The sequence below is a fragment of the Protomyctophum parallelum genome (assembly GCF_964188405.1).
Source record: "Protomyctophum parallelum genome assembly, chromosome: 3".
NCBI lineage: Eukaryota > Metazoa > Chordata > Actinopteri > Myctophiformes > Myctophidae > Protomyctophum > Protomyctophum parallelum.
In genome coordinates this window covers 27,591,193-27,608,263 of record NC_139698.1, presented here as the reverse complement: position 1 = coordinate 27,608,263, position 17,071 = coordinate 27,591,193, and the positions used below count along the sequence as shown (strand labels likewise).

General features: G+C 43.9%; 1 protein-coding gene across 3 annotated transcripts; it reads left to right on the top strand.

Moving 5' to 3' along the window:
- The first annotated feature begins 362 nt into the window (after positions 1-362).
- cep85 (centrosomal protein 85) lies at positions 363-15,590 on the top strand. Of its 3 annotated transcripts, XM_083761359.1 has the most exons (15): positions 363-457; positions 1,478-1,536; positions 1,689-1,820; positions 4,916-5,108; positions 5,706-6,312; positions 7,332-7,462; positions 7,844-7,961; positions 8,723-8,908; positions 9,431-9,583; positions 9,840-9,994; positions 10,385-10,502; positions 11,647-11,697; positions 11,786-11,893; positions 12,615-12,849; positions 13,343-15,590. In XM_083761359.1, exons 2-15 carry the CDS (start codon positions 1,497-1,499, stop codon positions 13,504-13,506), a joined length of 2,391 nt encoding a protein of 796 aa, XP_083617485.1. In that variant the 5' UTR covers positions 363-457; positions 1,478-1,496; the 3' UTR covers positions 13,507-15,590. The 3 variants fall into 3 exon arrangements, with proteins under 3 accessions (XP_083617485.1, XP_083617487.1, XP_083617486.1); XM_083761361.1 differs by lacking the exons at positions 363-457; positions 1,478-1,536; positions 1,689-1,820 and adding an exon at positions 3,635-3,909; XM_083761360.1 differs by lacking the exons at positions 363-457; positions 1,478-1,536; positions 1,689-1,820 and adding an exon at positions 3,635-3,918.
- The last annotated feature ends 1,481 nt before the right edge of the window (positions 15,591-17,071 follow it).

Sequence of the window (17,071 nt, the reverse complement as noted above, 5' to 3'; positions counted from 1 at the left end):
ATATATATATATATATATATATATATATATATATATATATATATGAGAGAGAGAGAGAGAGAGAGAGAGAGAGAGAGAGACAGAGAGACAGAGAGACAGAGAGACAGAGAGAGAGAGATTTGTGAAATAATGGTAATAGGTTTCCCTATGCAGAGGTCTCTTCAGTCCTGGGCGGGACTTTGAAATGTTCGTCTGTTGTCAAGGTGCGTTTGTTTATTTTCACTCAACTGCCAGCTGATCACGTGAGTGGGTGGACAAGAGCAGCTTTGACCGCAGTGCGGGACACGCTGGACTATGAAACAAACACACTGGCTGTTTGAAGAAGAGTGTGTGCTTTTTACAGTTGGTGTCTTGGTGAGAACAGAAGAACACACAGAGAACAGAACAGCAGCTGGCAATCGCTCAGCTCCCGAGATTTGTCTGTCCTTTTAAACCGTCATTCTCGTTTTTATGAAAGGTAATGTAACATTACGTTTCCATAACGATTACCAATTAGTTGTGAACTTGTGGGTGTGTTTGTTTGCGTCTTGGTCTAAAAAAAAAAAAAAAAGTAAACGTAGAAATGTACTAGCCTTGGTTTATGTCTAAAGTAATCGCGTTAACTGTAAAAGCTAAGACGTGGGTTAAACGGAACAATAAACACGTATCTGTTTTAAAAGAGCGTTATTTCGTCAGCGAAGTTTAAATCGAAGTCCACTGAGCCCGACATGTAAACAACGAGCTTTAAGCTCACGATGTGAGGCATTGTGAGCCGTTCAATAACTTTTATCCAGCTAGCATTTGTTAGCCGTGTAGCACTTTAGTGTTAGCACTGGCAGCAGCAGGACTCTAACTGACTGGCGTTAACAAAGACATGCGATCAAGGATCAACGTTTTCATTGTGTATCTGCCAGTGTGCGTGGTAGTCCGTTAGATCTATTATAGGAGACACTAGCATGCTGATTGAATGTGTACTGATTCTCTGATGGGACCGCAAGACGTTTGTCAACAGATTATGTAATACGAGTCAATGACATGACATGTGCTCTTGGTATTAATGCTGCCTGCTGTTGAGTGTTGGCCCACCACAAACATCTAAATCGAGGACGTCTGTCTGATGTTGTGAGGTCAAATAAGTTGGGGTTGATGACTAAATCTCGGTACCATAGCTGTTTCTCAAGGTCGGGTGTGGGGACCACCAGGGGTACAAATGAACTCGTTATGGGTCTATTACATAACACTGATTATTAAAATAGTCAGTGTTATGTAATGGACCAATTGCAGATTGGAGTCCCAGAGATTTTTTTTAAAGCTATCAAATCATCAATGCTAGTTAATGTCAAACTGGGAGTAAAAGGTAATATTTAGTTATATCTTAGTTAGTTGATATGATCTTGCACCCTCTCCGTTCAAGTATCGAAACCAAACAATCCAAAAGTATTGTTTTGTGCCTCTGTCTCTCAATGCAGTCTATATAATGTATTGGCCCTCTTCGCAGTCAGGTGACATCGTGTGAAATGACCGCCCCACAGAGATACATGGAAACCAAGCCGACAGGTATATTTAAGTAAATAAATATTTAGATATGTAGTGTTAATTATTAACAATCAATGAGTGATTTGCAGACATCTGCTGGAAATGCCATTTTTTTATATATATATAATAGTGTGATTGGAATGACCAACTGTGTCATTGTGTCACATTTTTAGTGCGGTTTTGTGACTTGGAGTGGCAGACACCAGCGGTGTCTGAGAAGTACCAGAGCCGTCTGGGCAGACGGCCCGGGACGGCGGACAGCGGGGACACTGGTCTCGGCGCCTCGACATCTGACAGCACAGAAGGTGACGTGTGTGTGTGTGTGTGTGTGTGTGTGTGTGTATCTCGTTGGATTGTTTGTTCCTCACTCAGCACTGCTTAATAAAGAAAGTCACATTTAGACCATGATGACACATATTCTCTGTTTACTTGTATACCGTGGCTCATTGTGGACTGGTCATCACAAAATTGGGATGCCAGTTTGAAACTTAAGTGGATGAAATCAAGTTCTGGCTCATTTTGTGAAACATGATCCCAAGGGGGGCCCCTGACCCCCAGGTTTGGAAGCCATGTAGGAAGGTTAGACAAAACAGCTGGCTTCCCCACACAGTAATTGCAATTACTATGTAGTTGTTAGTTCTTCAGGTTGTGTGTGATTAACTTTTAAATGGACAGTACACTATTTAAATCTTAGGCTATGGAAGGGAGGGGAACATTCTTGGAATGTCTTGTCTAGCCCTGCATGCAGACAGTGAGAAAACAAACACACACACACACACACACACCTCCCCTTCTGTGTTGTGATTGGAAAAAGGGAACATCATCTTCTGGCCTGTGTTGTTGTCCCTCTAACTATTTATAAAGTGAGAAATGTGCTCATGATCCAGGCATGCTCTGGAGATTTGCAGAGGTAGATTATATACCGAGCCAAAAATGCCCCCATCGCTCTATGGTTCATACCTCTGGTGTTTATAGTCTAATTAGATGGACGGGGTGTGGGGTAGAGCGGATGCTAGGATTGGATGGCTAAATGGAAACTGGGAACCCTTGCCCCTTACCCATAATGTGACCGGTTACATGCAGAGAGTTTCTGTAATGCCAGGCTTTTATAAATGGGAACAGGATGAGTTGAATGTGGAGTCAAATTAAGGTTGCATCAGTGCGTCGTTTTTGTTAGTGTTTTTATTACGGGTGTTTGTGTACCGGTATGCCTTTTAGAGAACTGTTTTTTTACAAGGCGTAGTTACGTTTTTTTTATATACCTTATACCTAACCTAACTGTCAAGAACGCTCATGTTGCTGTTGTAGCTTGGTTCTCGGGTTGTAATTGATAACTGCGCTTAGCAACACAAGTCTTGAGTCTTACTTTAGCTTTAATGATGGGCTGTGTCTGAGGCTGTGTGGTTGTACAGTGCAGTCCAGAGTTTGAAAGGGTTCATCTAACCAAGTCTATCTTTTGTGTGTAAGCGGGGGTAAACACATTAACCCTGACGTCCATATTTTGGGAAAATATCAAATGTTTTAGATCGGCTAATTTTGGTGTACAAGGAAGCAGAGCTGAGCCAACTCGGGTCTGTTTTACGGAGTCTTGATGGCTTAAGTAGTGAAATAATAGTTTAAAAGTCTTATAGGCTATACTATTATATAAGTTGACTGGAAAATGTGCCAGATTGCTAGCTGTTTCCTCACTGACAGAGTGGTTTAGACTTGTTCCAGGCAGCCAGTCCCATAAATCAGTTGAGCCTTGGGGCTCCTTTTGCATTTGAGTCTTTGCCTCGTTTTGTTTTTGTGCATGGAAACTCAATGTCGTTGCCAGAATCGTCTTGCTCATGCTTGCTAATTGTTATTCCTCCCAGTAGTTGCTAAGCACTATCTGTCGTGGTCTGAAAGAACCCATACAAAACTCCTGTTCACTTCACTGGTTGTTTTTGGAGATACTCACACAGTTTACACACACACGTGTGTGTGTGTGTGTGTGTGTGTGTGTGTGTGACGTGTGACTGGGAGGGGGCAAGGTGCTTAAATAAGCGCCTCCCACAGATCCTGTCTGTAACTTGAGCGCTGGTGGGCTATAAATACCCCTAACCTTTCCTCTGTGTGCCTGTTTGTGCGTGCGGTTGCTCAGTGCTGTGGTACAGGGTGGACTGGTCATTCACTAGGACAATACTCCGTTGGGCACGCTGCCCCTGCCTGCCCACTGTGACTGGCAGTCAGGTTTTAGCTTTGGGCTTCCCTGCGTTTCTTTCGGTGCCGCCCAGAAATGCAGAGGGAGGAATTCTGTGCCGACTCAAAGCATTCTGTGGCTCACCTCCCCACCTCGGATGCAAGAAAATGCCACGGCTAAGTTTACTAACGTGTTGGAGTGAGTGTCTGCTGGTCAGAAGTGTTGTGCAGGTCCGTCAGGTTTGTACTGCTGTTTTTAAGTGGTCGTTACATAACAATGTGAGTGTTTGTGCCATGGTGGCAGGTGGACCTGAGCTGTTTTTGGCTTGGCTTTGCTGTATGCTTCAGGGCACTGAGTGTGCACTGTGCAGTCACAGAAAGTCGACTGTAAGGCTTCATATTTTATGGAAATGTGTGTGCCTGTCTAATCTTGTAAGGTGTCAAGGAGTTGTTCCGTCATGCACTATTTGGGTGAATGGCAAAAAGCCCAACCATCACTTGTACTGTGTAAATCACAGATGGTGATACTGGTAATACAGGTCTGTAGTATGTACATTTGATGCATTTAAAGTGGCTACCTGCTGAGTTTATTAATTTACATGGTTTGATTTCCTAGTACTACCGGTACTTGTTGCTACTTGCTAACCACTTTATCCAGTGGGTCTAGTCTAGATCTAAAAGCTCACACTGCGACGCATTGCAAGCTTGTTGCAATATTAGCTGAATGTTCACCCCAGAATAGGGACACTAAGTCCATACACTCTGCTGTTGCTACTTGCTACTACGTCCACATAACCACCTGAAAATAACCACCTGAAAATAGAGTAAATGGACTGCCCTGCTACTATACATAGGCAACCTGCTCTAGTTTTGTTGAGCAATGTGAATGTGTGTCTACATGTGCGTATTTAACTGTACCAATTAACAAAAAAAGCACCTCACTTGATTTATCTTGTTATACGGAAACCCTTGAAGGACCACTTCACCCATTTACAACCTGTCTTCATATAATTGGTCCTAACTCCTCAGTCCACTCCTCACCCTAATGCTCTTTATAAGATGGTATCATGTCATCTATACTCTGTGTCTTAGAGGAGGGCTGTGAACTTTTCAGAAACCTGCCTACCAGTGACAACATAATCTGTAAACTGGTTAAGTGCTCCATTTGTTTTTCAATGTGCACAGTTTGCAAGAAACACTCCAGATTTGACTCTTCACTCCCACTTTTGTCTGTCAGATTTCTGCAGCACGCGTAGCAGCCCTTCCTTCCAGCCCATCCGCAGTCAGATCCCCATCCCTACCGCACATGTCATGCCGTCCACGGCCGGAGCACCGGCCTCCAAGCCTCAGCCCCGCATCCCAGAAGAGGCCCAGGCTGACCATCACAGGCCTTCCTCTGGCTCCAGAACCTCCAGCGGCGCCAGCTCCAAGTAAGCCTCTCACCAAAAACTTGTTGATTGCCGATTTTATTATTTAGCGTCTCATTAATCGAATTGATTTCCTAGTACTATTGGTCTACTTCTAGGTCATGGTCTGGTTTGTTGCTACTTGCTAACCACTTTATCCAGTGGGTCTAGTCTAGGCCCCCTCTGCACCAAATATCTGCGCTGAAAATTGGAGCTCTAAAAGCTCACAATGCGACGCATTGCAAGCTTGTTGCAATATTTGCTGAATGTTCACCCCAGAATAGGGACACTAAATCCATACACTCTGCTGTTGCTACTAGTCCACATAACCACCTGAAAATAGAGTAAATGGACTGCCCTGCTACTATACATAGGCAACCTGCTCTAGTTTTGTTGAGCAATGTGAATGTGTGTCTACATGTGCGTATTTAACTGTACCAATTACTGTTGAAATAGAGCGAAAATAGCCTGTAAATTGGCTATTTGTTAACGTGCGTGTGTGTGATATTAAATGCTTAGCCTATTTTGGCCTTGGTACATTATTTATTTTGATTATCATCATCAGTCATTTATTTGTGTGACAAAATCATTAACTACAAATTTCATGATGGTGACTGACAGCCCTAGCTCCAAGTCCTCTCTCTCCAAATCGGCGTCCTCGCCCAACCTGGACGCACAGTCGGGCGTGGGAGCGGATCCCCATGGGCCCAAACCAGACTGCCTGAGCCGGTACCGCAGCCTGGTCAACGGCCTGGACCACTCTCTGTTCCCCACGGGCGACCAGACGCATCTTGGCGAGGCCCAGAGGTTTGACACTCCTGCCATGGAGCCCACAATGAACCAGTCGACGCTGCTCGGGAGTCTGTGCCCCGACGTCCGACTCAGGTTGCAGATGACCGGGCTTGACTCGACGGAGTGTGTCTCGGACGCGTACAGAGGAGCAAGCATGGAGCATTCCTATAAGGTCCTCCCCGAGGCCAGGCCGGGACCGTCTGACCCCGGCTGCGTTCAGAGAGGCGGCCACCCCGGCATGGCTGCGTCGGCCGGAGTCTATCCCGGCTCCCTGGGGCTGCAGACACAGGCTCTGCTAAGGGACCACGCGGGGGCCAAGGGCTACGAGGCCTTGTTGCAGCAGGACAGATGCGGGGGTGAGCTGCCCAGCTGGCAGCAGCAGCAGCAACAGAAGCAACAGCTGGAGAGCCTGCGTCTGCAAGTGGAGCAAATGCAGGTGTGTTGTTGCACCACGGCACAGCAGAGCAGGACATTAAGGTTTAGACTACTAGACCAGTGGTTTTTAACTTAAAAAAAAAAAAAGTTCATATAAAGGTCCATTATTTATTCAGCATCCACACCAAGACCCAAAATGTAGAATACTGTATTTTCTTTTTGTGATTTTCATCCACAAAAGATAAAAGGCAAACGCGGATCAAAATAACAATTCTAATTGTGTACAGTTCTTGTAAATGAAGTAATGTAGCCTAGAACCCACTCAAGTACCACTGGTTGAGTGAGAACCACTGTACTAGACTACTAGAGCAAGAAACACCAAGGTTTTGGTTCAAACTGCAGGCAAATAACGGATTTGTGTCTCAAATGACTCCAACATTGTGATTTAGATCTGAAGATGTAGATCTGCTATTTTTAGTGAGTAAAACTGTCACATAACATGACAAAGTAGAATTCAGACTTTACTGCCCGAGTGTCCACACACTTTGGACATGTGGTTCAAATGTTATTGGTTAATGTTCAGACCTAATAAAAAAGATTCCATTCTGACTTGGACTGCGAGGAAGAAGTTTCAGATTGACTTTGTTACACATCTAATATGTTCAAACGCATGTACACTAGTCTTAACGATTGCTGTGGCGTGTGTGGGTATAAATATGCTTAATAATAATCAGTACGTTTGTATGACAGTATCATCTTGCACCAGTCACCGAGTGAAATTCCCGTCATACATTAACCTTTTACTACGAACGTGCTCGTACTCTCCACTACAGCATGGGGGAGTGAATACATTAACCAGTGTATACACTATGCAAATGTACTTGTAATGAATTAATCTCTTGAGGCCATTCACTGTGGGTTTTTACTTTACATTCTACATTCATGGACTAAAGTTATCAGTCGCCATGACTATTAAATTAAAAGACTATTAGAATGGGTCAAAGTAGAAATACACGTTCTATTCATATTGCTTAATCCCTGCACATGTACTGAAAATGCATGTTGTTTTTTTGTTCATAGTTAATGAATGCTGGGGTGGGCCAGTTCTCTTCTGTGTACGCCCCCTCCCCACACTTGGAGTCTGGAAAGTGGGACTCTCTGGTCAAAGCCAACGAGGGTTTGTTGAAGGAGAAGGAGCTCGTCATAGAAAGGTAAACACACTACATTAGTGAGAATGAGCCAATATTTACAGATTTCCAAGTATTATATTGTCATTTGTCGCTGTCCAAGACGGTTACCTTTTTAGGAAATGCCTGCATTCAATGCACTGTAGTTATATACGTAGTCACACTAAGCTCTTATTGCTTTTTATTGATTCAATATTTACAAAACCCACAGACAAACTTAACCACTTTCAATCATTGGCCAAAATAGCTATTCTTGCTACTTTTGTCCAAAAATGTTTGGCTTTGCTCTTTGTCCGTTTACTGTTTATTACAAAACATACGGTACATTAACCACTGCAACCCTATTTAAAGATCTATAATGCAACTTTTACTTAAAAGTTTTTTTCAACACTGGTTGTGTTGCAGACAGAAGCAGCACATGGCCCAGCTGGAACAGCGGCTGAGAGAAAGCGAGCTGCAGGTCCACGGAGCCCTCCTGGGGCGCGGCGCGTCCTACGCAGACATGTGCATGCTCCGCCTGCAGGTGAGCTGCCGTGGAGTCGTGGACATGGGTTAATGTAATTTGGGTTCCATAGAAGCCAGCATGTCTTCTATGCAAGCATGTTGCAGAGCAAAAATAGCTGATCTACAGGCTCTCGGCGCATTGAGAGCTTGTAGATGAGATATTTTGGGTAATTAATTTAAGATCGGAGCATTTTAAGTGGTCAAACTAGCAAAATGTTCAGAAGCATGTTTCATAAAATCCTAATGGTCTCGGATATTTCATATAAAAGCATTTCTTTCCCCTGGTTTGCAGTATGTGGAACAGCAGGACACACATTTACAAAACATACTACATTATGAACCCCTTAATTAAGGCCTATTTAAATAAATTGTGAAAATAGCCGACACATTGTCAGCTTGTAGATCGGCTATTTTCGCTATTTTTCTAGACTAAAATTCCGTTGTTTGTCAAATGTCTACATTGCAATATTAAAAAGAAAAATGTACTTTGTAAGTTGTATTTTGAATACTGAAATATTTTTGTACTTTTCAATACTTCAGAGTTAGAGCCAGTACTTTAACTCAAGTACTTTGTTGAGAAACGTTACATTTGTGGTGTAATATTTTGACATGGAGTATACTTTGACACTTTGACACTAGCTCAGGGCTTGTCCACCACAGAGTACAGTCACACGTTGTGCAGAGCAGCGTGTGCGTATTATTAAACACAGGCGTCAAAACGAACGGCGCCGGGGGGGAAAAGTTCACGGTAACCTCTCCTCTCGCCTGGTCATGTTACAGGAGGCTCAGCGGGAGAATGCGTTCCTGAGGGCTCAGTTTGCTGAGCGGACAGACTGCGCGGCTCAGGAGAAGGCCGAGGCGGAGCGGCGGTTGGGCTCCGTGGAGGCGGAGACGCGCCGCCTGACCGACAGCCTGAAGGAGAGCGCCGACCGGCACGTAGAGGAGCTGCGGAAGCAGGAAGAGAGGGTCGGCACACGTCATTTCAACTGATATCATAGCGTTAAACCCATTAAAGGGGCATTCCACTCACAACAGCTCTAAGGTATATTAATGACATAGTAAAATGTTGAAAATGAATGGAATGCCCCTTTAAGACCTGAGGCGCGATTCTACATGCTGTTCTGACACTTTGAAGATTTTTTAAAAATGATAAAAAATGGAAGGTGTACATTTAATCCCTAAATACAAGTATTTATGGGAAAATGTTTAATTGATTTTCTTTCCGTCTCTATTCTTCACTTTCTATCCCCGAAACAATTGTGACTGATTTGAATAGCGAAAATAGCCGATCTACAAGATGCGTCACATTCTATGCTTGTAGATCGCTTAATATTTTTGGAAATGTTCACCTATTATGACATGGCCAAAATGGGAACTGAACCCATTAAGAACCTCTCGTTACGCTATACACCAGATTGACCGTTGTGAATGCCGCTGAGAGCACATGACTGTTGGCCATAACGCCGTCGTCTGGCTGTGCGTTTGCAGATCCGCAGTCGGGACAAGCACATCAACAACCTAAAGAAGAAGTGTCAGAAGGAGACGGAGCAGAACAGAGAGCGGCAGCAACGCATCGAGACTCTGGAGAGATACCTGGCCGACCTGCCCACCATGGAGGACTACCAGCGGCAGAACAAACAGGTCAGTGGCTCTGGTGTTCTCTGGTCGCTTCCGTCGTCACGGATCGCACCCTGGTGTTCTCTTGTCACTGTATAAATGCACCATTTACCCCGTTAATGAATGCAGCCGTTCTCGCTGGCCGCACTCGGGACAGCAAGAGTTGTGCAGTTCTGGGATCAAGTAGGGCTTTAATTTACGGGAGGGGGGACCACAAAGTTAAGTTATGAAAGGTTCCTTCTGCTCGACAACAACGAGACTGAGTGATCTGTGTGTTCAGCTGCTGGACGTGGAGCAGCGGGCGGCCCACATGCAGGGCAAGGTGAGGGAGCTGGAGGTGTGTCTGGAAGAGGCTCGCTCACTGACCAGAGAGAAGGACTCGCTGCTGGACGAACAGACATGCAGGGAGAGAGAGCTGCTGGCCACCGTTACCAAGTACAAGAACACACACACACACACACACACTTTAGCAATTTTTTCATGTCCGCAAATATTAAGGTACAGTAAAGTTGCATTCACAAAATCATGATGTGTCTCTTCATGATACAATAAGCATATCACACTCAGTACTATAGGTATAAGTAACCGTGTGTCCTGTAGTGGCTACCAATTATGGCATTTAAATCCATTTATACAGTATACCGTTCAGTAACGGTGCGTCTTGAAAGATCAACCTATATACTTCTTTGACTGGGGTCCTCCAGGGTTCTATCCTTGGGGCCCCTCCTTTTTTCCCCTCTACACCAAATCTCTTTGGCAAAAATCCTTGAAATGAAAACATGTTGCGGCCCACTGGGTTAAATGCAACGGTTGTGTTTTGTTCAGTTTGCAGGAGCGTGTGCAGGAGGGTCTGGAGGACGGAGCCCGGCTGCCCTCCCTGGATATGGAGACTCTCCGAGCAGAGAACGCTGTCCTGAGAGAGGAGCAGCACAGACTGAAGAAGGTAAGAACGCTGTCCTGAGAGAGGAGCAGCACAGACTGAAGAAGGTAACGCTGTCCTGAGAGAGGAGCAGCACAGACTGAAGAAGGTAAGAACGCTGTCCTGAGAGAGGAGCAGCACAGACTGAAGAAGATAACGCTGTCCTGAGAGAGGAGCAGCACAGACTGAAGAAGGTAACGCTGTCCTGAGAGAGGAGCAGCACAGACTGAAGAAGGTAACGCTGTCCTGAGAGAGGAGCAGCACAGACTGAAGAAGGTAACGCTGTCCTGAGAGAGGAGCAGCACAGACTGAAGAAGGTAACGCTGTCCTGAGAGAGGAGCAGCACAGACTGAAGAAGGTAACGCTGTCCTGAGAGAGGAGCAGCACAGACTGAAGAAGGTAACGCTGTCCTGAGAGAGGAGCAGCACAGACTGAAGAAGGTAACGCTGTCCTGAGAGAGGAGCAGCACAGACTGAAGAAGGTCCGACCACATGAAAACGTGTTTTAGTTTTAGTTGACTAAATATCATATTTACTCGACTAAATCTAGAGGTGATTTTTGTAGATGAAAATGTATTTTGCTGTTGTAAGTTGTAACGCCTGATTTTACAACTTTGTTGCATGCTAAAAATAGCCGAGCTACAAGCTCACAACGCTCCGCAACGTGTTGTGGGCTTGTAGATCTGCTATTTTCAGAGCGCAACCAAACATCAAATTCCTAAATGTACTGGATTTCGCCAGTCCCTCCTTAACATTTTAGTCTAGTTTTAATTTGTTGACGAAATTGTCAATATTTAGTTTTATTCATAATCGCTTAGTTATCATTATTTTTTCAGTGAATTAACACTGTCGATGAGCAGCTCTTCTCTCACAAAAGTTTTATTTTCAGCTTGAGGGGCCCAAAGCGCTCCACCCCTTTAAAAATAATTAAAAAAAACTCTGAATGCAGAGAGTGCTCAAACACGATGCTCTGTGTTGGGAAGAGGCCTGCTCCAGCGCGTCTTTACCATAGAAATGCAGAGCATAAAAGTGCTGGCAGCATAAAAAATATATATACTTCTGTGGACCGTCACTGGACACGGCCCCTTAAATGTGATGCAATAGTTGTTATGTTATAGAAACCACAATGCTTTTCCAAAGAAATGTAGCCCTGATTCCTCTCCTTGCAGGTCATTGAGAAACAGCTGAGGATGATGGAACAGCTTGGGGCTCAGATCAGGGTACGTATTGTATTCTTCCATGTGAAGTTCATCTACATTTGGTATGAAGTATGACCATTAAAATTGGTATGATTGTGCATTTGAGCAGGACTTGGAGGAGCAGCTTTCCCAGGAGGAGATCAGCTCCCATGCTCTGAGAGAGGAGGTGAATGCCAAAGAACAGAGTCTGCAGCAGCTCCGCACCGCCATGAAGGAGGTGAGAGAGACACACGCGCACACACTCATGTTTGTATTACTTTATTTGTGAGAACATAAACATTTCAGAACGGCACATTTTATGAATGCCATTCATACAGTATTTAGCTATTTTCGGTGCATGACACCTAGTATAAATCGGGCAATAAATCTAACCCTAACGCCGGCTTAAACCTAACCTCTAAATGCCCCGGTCAAAATTCCCGGAGGCATGAGGTCAGTCCGCTGCTCCCCCAGGTTGGCAGAGGAAGTGTAGCGCCCAGGATTACATTAGATAATTGGCACTGGGTGAAAAGAAAAACTGGGTTACAAAATCGTGGGATAAAAATTTAGAAAATAACTCTATAGTGTATACGCATAGTTTACACTTCCACTTCCACTCTTTTTATGTATTTGATGTATTACCATGTGTTATTCTGCTTACTGTAAATCGCTCTGGATTAAGAGTGTCTGCTAAATGCCTAAATTGCAAAAACAAAAAATTAAGTTCTGCTATACTTCTGGGGGCACTTGGCCCTCAAAAATACAGTAATAAAAGTAGTAAGTAAATTTTATTTGTAAAGCACCTTTCAAGACAAAGTCACAAGGTGCTGAACAGAACAAGCAATCAACAAGTTAAGTCTACTGCGAAAGCCCGGTCGCCCTTTGTTTTTTAAGTATGCACGCAAACACACATACACATGAACTATGACACTGTGTTGACCTTGACGTGTGCATTTCAGCTGTCGGGGCAGAACCAGGAGCTGCTGGACCAGAACCTGACCCTGCAGGAGCAGATGGGAGACCCAGAGTGGAGGAACCTGAGCAGCACCATGCAGCCGAGCGGCGCCCGCCTCACCCAGAGGCTGCATGCGGAGATGTCGTCCTGCCTGGGTGACCTGCGCTCCCTGTGCAACGTGCTGACCCAGCGAGCCCAGGGACGAGACCCCAACCTCTCCCTGCTGCTCGGCATCGCCCGTAAGTAACTCCTCGATTGAATGTTTTTCTTTGCTGTGATTGGTCTTCAATATTTTTCTGGCCAAGGACACCTTAGAGAAGAGGGAGATGAAGCACTACATTAGCCTCGCGTTGCGATACGCGTCTTATCACACAAAACATTTGGTGGCCCCCCGTAGTAACTCTGAGGACCCCCTGCATTATAGCATTCAGCCACTAGACGTCATGGTTTACTGTGGATTTTTCAAACTGGTAAGGTGTAGGAAGCACAGTAATCTTGTCACATGGGTTCTTGCTTTCCTACAAGAATATCATACATATTCCATTGGCATACCCCAAACCGTTGCGTACCGGCTTTGATCACCATGGTCATTGTTGATTGATTCAACTACCAGATCAGACTTGACTTGGACATTTATGTGTCTGGTACAGCCCTGATATGTTCTAAATCAATGCTAATAAGATTAATAAAATAAAGGTAATCAATGAAGTGAATGCTGTGTTCTCTCCGCAGCACCCCCTTCCATTGAAGAATGTGTGGAGGACTGGCTGAGTCCAGAGGTGTTGCAGAAGAAGCTGGCAGACGCCCGGCTGCTCCGACAAGACGTGGAGGAACTGCGTACCATAGTGTCTGACCGCTATGCACAGGACATGGGAGAGAACTGCATTACCCAGTAGTCCTCCTTCCATAGTGTCTGACCGCTATGCACAGGACATGGGAGAGAACTGCATTACCCAGCAGTCCTCCTTCCATAGTGTCTGACCGCTATGCACAGGACATGGGAGAGAACTGCATTACCCAGTAGTCCATCCTCCTGGTCCTGGAAACAAAAAACCCTATCAACTCAAAGCTCCTCCTAGAGCAAGTGGTTCTCAAAGTGGGGTCCAGCAAAAAAAGAGTTTAACATGGCGTCAAAATCTGTTTGAACAACTTTAACACTATATGCATCGGCTATTTTCAAAAACATTTTTAAAACATTTTAACATGCAACATAATTTGTGACTGTCCCAGTCACACAATATTTGGGGCTTGGGGTTCTGTGGCCAGGTACAGATCCTTGACATGAACATGTTTGAGAATCACTCTTCTAGAAGAATGCCAGTGACCAGTAAATGAATGACGGACAGATGACTTGATTCTGATTTGGGACGGAACAGAGGCTCAAAATGGGACGTCTCGTCATCCACTGGTCATTATCCTTGTCACAACGCTAAACTCTGCAAGATTTGGCAATCAGTGGAAGCTGAACTCTTAATACTTGATATTTGTAGCAGTATGTAGGTTGTGTGTCTGGGGTGTTTTCATTTCTTTTTATTCATTGTCATGACATTTTTGTGTCTGTTGGCAAACACTCGTCCACATTGTTCTAGTGAGCGGGCATTTGTGCAACTATGAACCTATGTAATTTATTTTTAACCTTACTTTCCCTCTTAGGGGGAAGATAAACCAGGATGTGGTTGACAATCAACTGAAAATATTTTGATCTGTATTTGTTTGAGTGACTTTCGGGCCGTTTCGCACACCAAGCACGAGAACTATAAACAAAAAGTAGATGGCGGAGTTCACATAACTATAACCAAGACAATGGTGAACAATCTAGTTATTGTTGTAGTTCTAGTGCTTGTTGTGAACGGCCCTAATAGACCGGGTAATGTTACTGACGAGCCATTATTTAAAATGGTGGGCACTGTAACGTTGGATTGTGATGTCTGTTGGAGTAACAATGGTTCAGAGTACAAATCCTCAGTGTCAATGTATCCATTTGTAACTCTTGTTTAATTTAACTTGGTGTGTACGAATGTACAGTCTCAGAGGATTTTACATATTGGGGCTAGAAGACTAAAGCAACTGACACCAATCGGCCTACTGCAGTTGTGTGGTCAAAGGGACCGTCCGAAAACGGCTCTATGAATGTCGATTCTTTTTTTTTTTTTTTTAGGCTCTCTGAAAGTCAACATGTGCCTTTTCTGTGCTGCTGTTACAGCCACAATACCAATGCATTTAGACCAAGTCACCACAAAGCGCTGTACCCACCACCGTTTCTCTTTTTGACGTGATCTTACTTGGTCTATCGAGCAACAAAACAATCAATACATTCCTTGCCTTTTGACTGTTATGGCTACTTTGTCTTGGCTTGGTGACTTGGCTAGTTAAGGCCTTTACACTGTTGTAAACCAGGTTACTGAATGCTTTCCACTTAAATTAGTTGTAGCAGGCAGGTTTATGTAGATTTGGCAGAATGGTGGTTCTCAAAATGGCGTCCGGGGACCCTAGGGGGTTCCAAACAGTCCCTTAAAGGTCTAACTCTTGAGTTATCGGAGTCTTTGAGATTAAAACATTTGAGAATCACTGCTCCAAAAGCATGGCAGACTTTATATGTCAAGTTTGCAGCTAACGTCCAGTTTGATAGACACTAATGACTGAACTATATAGCGTTCAATCATTAGTGTCTATCAAACTGGATGTTTGATAGACAATGTATACATTATCCTGGCTGTAGTATTGATTTAAGTTTTTGTTTGTGTTCACAAGTGTAATGTAAAGCATTTGTTGGTCCTAATTTATTACTGTAACTCTCACTTATTTAACAAGCATTACATAATAACCTGCAGATTAACAGGAATACCAAGTTTTATTTTTTAGAAAGCCAACTACTGCATGCTCCAACATCTCAGATCTTTCTTTTGCTAAAATGTAAAAGATGTTTATATTTTCATATATATTTTTTGTTTTTGACTAGAAATAAAAAAATGTTTTGAATTTTCTCTTTTCTCTTGCTTGGTTAAATATATTTCATTACATTTATTTCTCTTCTCTGCAGAGGAGGCCTAAGCTATGTTTCACCTATTTCAATTGAAACGAGGCCTGACTAGTTGCGTGCCAGTGGTGCGTGCACACCAACAGCAGATATACAAGCTCCCAATATGTTGTGCTTTCAGCTATTTTCAGTGCACAGCAAATATGAAGTCGGCACACCGTGCCAAGGATTGCTGGTGTGAGCTAGAAACGTAGGCTACTTGAGATGGCACAGTGCCATTGATTAGATATTCCTGTTGAAGTGGTGTGCCCTTGCATTAGCTATTTAAGAGCCCGAGAGACATGGGGACTCCTTTTACTGAACACTCCAAATACTATCAGAAGAGCCATTTTACACAAATGTCACAGACATACCCTAACTTGATTTCCACAGGACAGTCTGACATGTAAAATTACACAGCAATGCATTTCACTTTAGCTACAGTTAGGGACTTTTTTGGCTATGGCAATTCGCAAAATGGTGAATGCAGAGGGAAGCTAGTCTGACAACATGGTAGTGTCTACTTGCCGTACAATACTAGTGGTCTTTTTCTTTTCCCTGCCTGCATAAGATAGGTTTTGCGGAAGACTATCAGAAGAGCCAACCCTTATTAACAAAAGAATATCACAGACACATACCCTAGCTTACTTGACAGTCTGACATGTAAAATACAAAAACAAGCCAAGAGATTCTGTTGGGTTTTTTATTTCAAATCTTTGGAGGCGCTGGCATTGATACACTTTCACAGAAAAATAAAATTGGCATCTCACCCTAACAAAACCTGCTCTGCAGAAAAACATCAATTTAAATCCACAATTTCAGAGCTGGGGTCAATAATCATCTAAAATTTTACAAAAGGTGTCCTGCTGCTGGTCTTGAACAATAAAACAGTAAATGTCCACTCTATGCAACTACCCTCATTCACAACCAATTTGCCACTTAAGTGCAGAGTACAAATTTTGAGCAGTTCCTGAGCCTGGCGTGGGGGAGCGAGCCTCCCCTCCCGCACTGCTGGATGGAACTGGAGGGTTGTGCGCTGGGGAGGATCCCGCACCGCTGCTGTGAGCTGGTGGCTCACCGCTGCAGCTAGCTTTCTCTGAAATGACATTGGATAGGCCTAATAAATAAATATTTCAACCCGTATTTGAATGTGTGAATATTGTACACATTTCCTATATGGTCCAATGATTTGGTTTTGGTTACTGGTATATGATATAGGCAGGCTACTTAGTTTAGTTTACTTACGTTCATCGGACACGGCAGTGTCGCCGCCGGGCACCTCCAGTCCATCAATGGACTCAGAGCCAATAATGGCAATAATTATTTTCTCCACCTCTGTGAGGTCTGGGGTGAGGTCTGGATCAGTCTGGTCAGAGGATCACAATGGAAATAAATTAAGCTCCCGATGTTTAAGCAATTACATTTAATCAACCTGTTAATTTTGT